The following is a 6,852-nucleotide window of genomic DNA, read 5'->3' as shown; positions in this document are numbered from 1 at the left end:
ACAGATGTTTTTTCACTTTCTAAAACTAAGAGTCACTAGCTGTTGGAAGGAGCTCTTGTAATATTCTGTAAAACCAACTGAGTGCTCGCAAAACAAAACAAAAACAAGTGTGTAATGGAATCTTAAAACACGATAAACCGCAGAAAATTCTATATAACTGAATTTTGGCGGAACCCATTTTACCGGCATTGTATCAAACAGATCAATAGGCAAGCTTCAAAAGATCCAAAACATAGTAATTTTAATAAAAAAATCAGTTTGTTCGAAAACTGATATTGAGCAACAGGGAGGAGCTCTTGTAACATTCCAAAAAATGCACATGCCCTCAAAAAAAATTGCACGTGTACAAAATATTAAAAAACATAATAAACTTAATTTGACGGAACCCATTTTACCAGGATAGTATCAAACAAATCAATAGGCACTCTTGAAAAGATCCAAAACGTAATAACTTTAATCCAAATTTATGTTTCTTCGATAACCCATGTTATTTCGGTTTCTAATACCGAAAGTTACGAGCAATTGGGAGGATGTGGCAAAACCGCCTAATCTAATGTCTCTCAGGAATAGTTGTCTTCCATTAGACACTAAGTACTCAAGATAGGACACTAAACTACGCAGTTCCGTCAACCACACCCCAAGAGAGAACTCAAAAATCCATATTTTTCCATCAGGATCATAAATGAAAGAATAAAGCTTACAACAAAGTCATTTCTTACATCACTTCGTTACTGTAACAGAATATTACCTCAATTGATTATAACAGCGGAATATAACAATGTTATTAGAGTTACAAAGGAAGCAAAGCTTTATTTAATGATATGGTGGGGCATTAACATTGTGGACATTTTTATACAGGAGATGCTAGCAGATTTTACATCTTTTCTTATAAAAACATCTAGTGAGGGTTATAAATAGACACTATGATCGTAACGTGAAAGGAATCCTCTCTAAGCCCAACACGAGGTTTCTACACACAATAGTCAGCTCTATATATCCTCCGATCACCTGCAATAGGGGGAATAAACCCTGAGTACTCTATTATACTCAGCAAGACTTACCCGGCAGAAGAAAAATAAAAGACTCCAAGGATATGCAAGACTATCTGAGTTATTGCATCAGTAAGAAGCATTACTAAATGTGCGTCCTTATATTTAATTTTTATTAGCAGTCACAATTAGTTTATTAACTAATCATTCTATGTAAGCACATGTGCTACTTTTAAACAAGTGGTAAGCAATCAGAACCATTTTATCACCTTTCAAGTTCCAGTTCTTACTACGATGCTAGACCATAGCCAAGTCGTACCGTCTCACAAAAACGGCGATTCGCGAATCAATGTATCATAGCTGGGTGTCCCGAAACACACGCCCCATTTATATCCCAGGCACAAACAAGACCAACACATTCCACTCCTGTCGAGGGGTCCAGGTCCCCGTCCAAACTTGGACTCTAAGCCCCCACACTTGAGACCCGGTCTCAGTATGGTGCTTAGACCTTCACCTTTCCCCGCCTCCAATTATTCAGTCCGGAAAGAGTCGGAACCCACGACAAGAGCGTAACGACCCTTCCCGCTTCCATAAGCAAGTATGTGCTCAAGATAATAAGTCTTTGACCTGACTACCATCCACAGCAACGGACGATCCTTAATCAACACAAACAGAACAAGTGTAATCCGAGCCTCGCACGAATGCCTGACCAAGTCCAGATCCAAAGTACCATTTCATCCGGTCTCCAATTATCATTCATATATATTCCACGCGATAGTAATATAATAACAATAATAATATCTTTCATATCTCTCGCAAGCGACAGATAATCACTCGGCTTCTACCGGGTCCTATAATAGAGCAATCTACATGATCCTGACATACTAGTAGGACTCATAGGATAAGGATATATATATGCAAGTGGTTTCATTCAACTCCTTAAAACTTAATGCACAAGCATAAAATAAAGTGTAGAATAATAGGGGTTATGCACCGAGGCTTGCCTGGGCAAGATATAACCAAGGATTAGCATTCCATCGGGCGACACGATCATCAAGGCACCATCTTTTCTGCTACTTCGGTCGACTCCATGATCCATCGTTGTTCCTATTATGATATACGTGGATGCAATGCAGAGACATAAATAATCAACAGCAAGTACAACTCTAAAATACAATTACGCTCCGCAAACTAACGAGCTAGCTTTAATGACTAATGTACTAGTCTACGTGTCCACGTCGTCAAGTAAGACTTCGCCTCCGGAAAAATATTTTAGTTCTAAAATTCCAAGATGATTCGGCATTTTATTGATTAAACATATATTTTCGAACTAGGGCTCATTTAGCTACCCTAGCAAACTAATTATTATGGAGCTATAAAAATTACAATGAACACCTAATAATGTTAAAAATTTACTGTGAAAGTTTCAGAGCCAACACTATTACCAATTTATCACAAAAATTTCTACAAGTTTAGATGTTACAATATTAAGCATCTCAAATTAATTAGATAACTCCTAAAAATATTATAAAACTATGTGAACAAAATATAATAGCAGGTCGATCACGATTTTAGAAACCTAACAAGATTAGTTTCACATTTTTGGCCAACTACACAAATTTACATTGCATTTACAAGTTTGCCTTTAAAACTAAATTAAAAAATGCATTAGAAAAAAGAAAGGGCCGGCAACAACCCCTTCTGCCCCGGTAGCCCAGCGTGGTGCGGCTGCGCGCGTCACGGAGGCCCAATACGGCCCAAGGCTGGGGGCGCCCGCGCGCGTTGGCTATTTTTCAGAAAAGCCCCCGAGCTTTTAGAGATTAATACGACTACTATGCGCACTATTCCTATTGTCTGTAATCTTTCACCCAAACCCTCGGATGTTTTCACCTTTACCACAGGGAGGTTCCTGAAAACCCCGCGAGCACCGGTGCGGCGGCCGACGGCATAAGGCGATTACGCCGGGCAAACTAGGCTCGCTACGACGGAACTAAAGGGCTGACCACCATCTACAGCTAAACGCGCAAGGATGGGTGGCGGTTAGGAACTCGGAGGTGCATTGTCGCGGGCTGCAGCGGCTATCCACGACAACGGCGCGACTGTTCCGACGGCCTAAGATTCTATCAGGGTGGTAGAGATAGTGGATAAGCACCAATAGCTCACCGAAATTTATGCTACGGTGATGGTTGAGGCAAGGAAAAGCTGAGGTGGTCTAGCCACGTGCGCCCGGGCACGGCGGCGATGCCCCGAGCCAGACACCGACATGTCACCACGCCGCCGACGAGTTCCTTGGCCAAAATAGTGCGGCACCAGATAGAGGGAGTCAAGGCGAGTTCAGGGTTACGAGCAATTGAACTGTTACCACTCCTACGGGCCTTACCCCCAACCCTCTGGTCACGGCGGCGCACATGATCGGCGGCGAGGAGAAACCGAAATTGACCACTAACAGAAGGCTGGGCTCGATGAGAATGTGACACCTAGCTAACTTGCTAATCTACCCACCGGTGCGAGGAATTGGACTGGGAGGGCTTTAGTTGGTGATTAAGAAGGTGAGAGGAGAGTGGTGCACTGCCACCGCCACGTCTCGGAAAGCGGCCCCGGCAAAGGTGGCCCAACCACAACCCGACGAGGCATAGCAGCACGGGGATAAGACTGCACGAGCGAGGGACAGGCGACGTGTCGGTTAGCACTTGGACGAAGCCATTGAAGGTGTGCCCGCGTGCGGCCACGCGCACGCAGCAGCACGACGTCGCAATGCAATAGACTACGTACGACGTCGAGCTCGGACTTGGTAGGTGGGTTGTGCGGCTGGGAACAAATGCTACAACGGCCGGGTGAGTCGAGACAAGGAGGACAGCGGGTGGGGCAGTCGCGCATCAGGGCGGCAGCGGCGGCCAAGGAGCGAGTGGCGAGGCCATCGGCCAACAGCAGGCGTCGCAACCAAAGGTGGCCAAGCCACGGCCACGCCGCAGCCAGGCCGAGGGTGGCCACCATCAGCCTGCCCACGCACGCGCACGGCCCGAGGCAGCCACGGCACGCACCGAACGCGGTGACCAAGCACTCCCGGCCAAACGTCCAGACACGTGCTACGCACGAATTTTAAAGGGCGTCTAAAAACTAACCTAACATAGTTGAAGCTAAACTACCTCGACCATGCTAACGAGGGTACATCAGTCTATCATAAGGAGCAAAAACACAACATTGACCTTTAGCTAGATTTTTCAGAATTAATTCACCAACATGGCATTGTCACACTGCTTTCAAACTTAAAATTTCTTCCAAGTCTTGAGTTGAATTTGACTTCAAGTTCCATTTTCATGCCATTAGAAATACTAGCTAGTCATATTATTTTTCTATAGCAAGAGTTGCATTGTCATCTATAAAGTTTGTATTTCAAACTTTATTTAAGTATCACACACATGTTCTACAGTATTTTTGCTTAATAAAAATTGATTTTCAACCCTACTTGATATATATGAGCTATTGAATAAATTTCTATTTAACATTTTTATTGGTCATTTTAGGCTACAAGAAATTTATCAACACCTTCTATCACATGTATTATTATATAAACATGGTACTCATGACATGATTTAGTAGTTGGTTTAAGGCGTAACACCGAGGGTGTTACATAGGAACTCTTGTAACATTCCTTAAAATGAACATGAACATGTGTTCGCCAAAAGAAAGTGCACGTGTGACAGAATATTAAAACGCAATAAACCATAAAAGGTTCTACGTAAATGAATTTTGGAAGAACCTATTTTACCGGTATTGTATCAAACAGATGAATATTCAAGCTTAAAAAGTCCAAACGTAATAATCAGAATCTCTGTCTTTTCATAGCCGATGCTTTTAGTTTCTAAAACCAAAAGTCATGAGCAAATGCGAGGAGCTCATTTTTGGTCAGATGGGTCGAGTGTTAAGCATGGAACAATTCCATGCTTAAAAACAGAAGGGTTCTTGTGTTAAGCATGCTCTTAATCATTTTATTACAGGTGAATACAAGCATGGAACAATTCCAGGAGGTTCTAAAATACTGCTAGGTGAATTTTACAATGTAAACAACAGCCAACCATGATCTTCACAGACTCTTGACAAGATAAACAACACAAACCAAATTGACAACTTAATAAGCTGAGACCAAAGAACTCATTTCATGTCCAATGCAACCCTCCTGCCGTTCCATTCCAGAACAACAATGTGCGGAGCTGACTATCAGCTCTGCAGAGTAACCATTGATCTAAGACGGAGTAACTCATGAGTTGAAGTGATACCGAATTCACCCCATCCCTGGGAGCATCTGAAGGGGGTCGATCATTTGGATGACAGTCTGCTGCTGCTGTTGCTGCTGCTGCTGCTGCTGTAGCATAATCTGGCCGTCCGGCGAAGGGAGTGCAAGTGATCCGACAGGGATGGCCGGCGCCGGCTGGGGCACCTTGGACTCAATAAGCCGCCACATGTACCAAGCCCCAACCGAGCGGTAGGGACGCCACCGCTCGCACAGCTTGTCCATCTGCGAGGGGCGAGGCACGTCTTCGAGGGCGTAGAGCATCTGCACGCCCTTGCGCACGCCGAGGTCGGCGGAAGGGAGCACGTCGGGGCGCGCGAGGGAGAAGATCATGAACATGTGGACGCTCCAGGCGCCGATGCCCTTGACCATGGTGAGCATGGCGGCGAGGGATCGGTCGTCCATGTTGACGATGGCGGAGTCGGAGAGGATCCCGTCGGCATACTTGCGGGCGAGGTCGTGGAGGTAGGACGCCTTGCGTGGGGAGACCCCGATCTGGCGGAGCTGGTGCGGGGTGAGCGCGAGGACGGCGTCGGGGGCCACGCCGGCCTCGCCGCCGAGGAGCGAGAGGAACCGAGAGTAGACGGAAGCGGCGGCCTTGAAGGCGAGCTGCTGGTACAGGATGGATCGGACGAGGGAGTGGAACGGGCGGTGCGGGCACTGGAACACGGGGGGCTCGTGCGCGTCGATGACGGCGGCGAGGGCGGGGTCCGCGGCGCGCAGGTGGCTGATGGCCACGCCCACCTCGCCGACCGCGGACAGGGGGCGGCCCGGCCGGCCCGGGATCGAGAACGTCAGGCGGGGCTTCTTGGCCGGGTTGGGGTCTGACGATGGGTTCGCCTCCTTCTTGAGGCGCGAGGCCGCGGCTCTGGTGGTGCGGGAGGTGGAGGCGGCAGAGGCAGATGCGGAGGCCGGGGCCGGGGCCGGGGCCGGCGACGCGGCGGAGGCGGGAGGCGACGGGGGCGGGGAGAGAGGCTGGGGCTTGGGCTGGGAGAGGGATTGCTCGCCCATGGATGGAGGACGGGGAGAGGGGAGGTTGGCGTCTTGACTTTCGCCCGATTCGGGGTGGGATTGGGGGTGTTTGTGGTATTTCGGAGCTTGGCGAACTAGCAGTGACACCGGACTGCCGGAGACGAGTGACAGTTTTTGTTTAAAAAACAAGAAAATGAATTAAACTATTACTATTTTTAAAATATAGAGAGAAAAAATTATGTCAGTTTTATAAAAAATTATAATATAAAAATAAGCTCATACAATATAGACCACTATATATATATATATATATATATATATATATTCCATGGATGATTTCTCAAGGGTGAGAAGACAAACCTAATCATCATTACAGACACAACTAGAGACTTCCCTGCCCATCTAAGGCGACACCCGGATTTCTCGCCCTTTGACCCTCTATTACTACTTTTATTAAAGGCCGATGAATATAAAAACCATCTAGGGTGATAAGTTGCAATAACTATAACTATATGGTTCACCTTCTTGTGTTTCTAAAGAGCGACTTTTAAATAATGTTTTTCTAAACGCTAAACAGTCAATCACCTGTCATTTAGCCAT

At 46.2% G+C, this 6,852-nt stretch overlaps 1 protein-coding gene across 1 annotated transcript; it reads right to left on the bottom strand.

Annotated features, from left to right (window-relative positions):
- Positions 1–4,933: 4,933 nt before the first annotated feature.
- On the bottom strand, positions 4,934–6,321 carry LOC136512766 (uncharacterized). Its single transcript, XM_066506764.1, has one exon. The coding sequence runs from the start codon at positions 6,289–6,291 to the stop codon at positions 5,272–5,274; it is 1,020 nt and encodes a 339-aa protein (XP_066362861.1). The 5' UTR covers positions 6,292–6,321; the 3' UTR covers positions 4,934–5,271.
- Between the last annotated feature and the right edge of the window lie 531 nt (positions 6,322–6,852).

Source organism: Miscanthus floridulus, chromosome 16 (assembly GCF_019320115.1).
Source record: "Miscanthus floridulus cultivar M001 chromosome 16, ASM1932011v1, whole genome shotgun sequence".
Classification (NCBI taxonomy): Eukaryota; Viridiplantae; Streptophyta; class Magnoliopsida; order Poales; family Poaceae; genus Miscanthus; species Miscanthus floridulus.
This window is presented reverse-complemented; position numbering and strand designations above follow the sequence as displayed.

Bases quoted from the DNA above. Each gene is read 5' to 3' on its own strand.
- LOC136512766 (XM_066506764.1), bottom strand. From the start codon at position 6,291: ATGGGCGAGCAATCCCTCTCCCAGCCCAAGCCCCAGCCTCTCTCCCCG.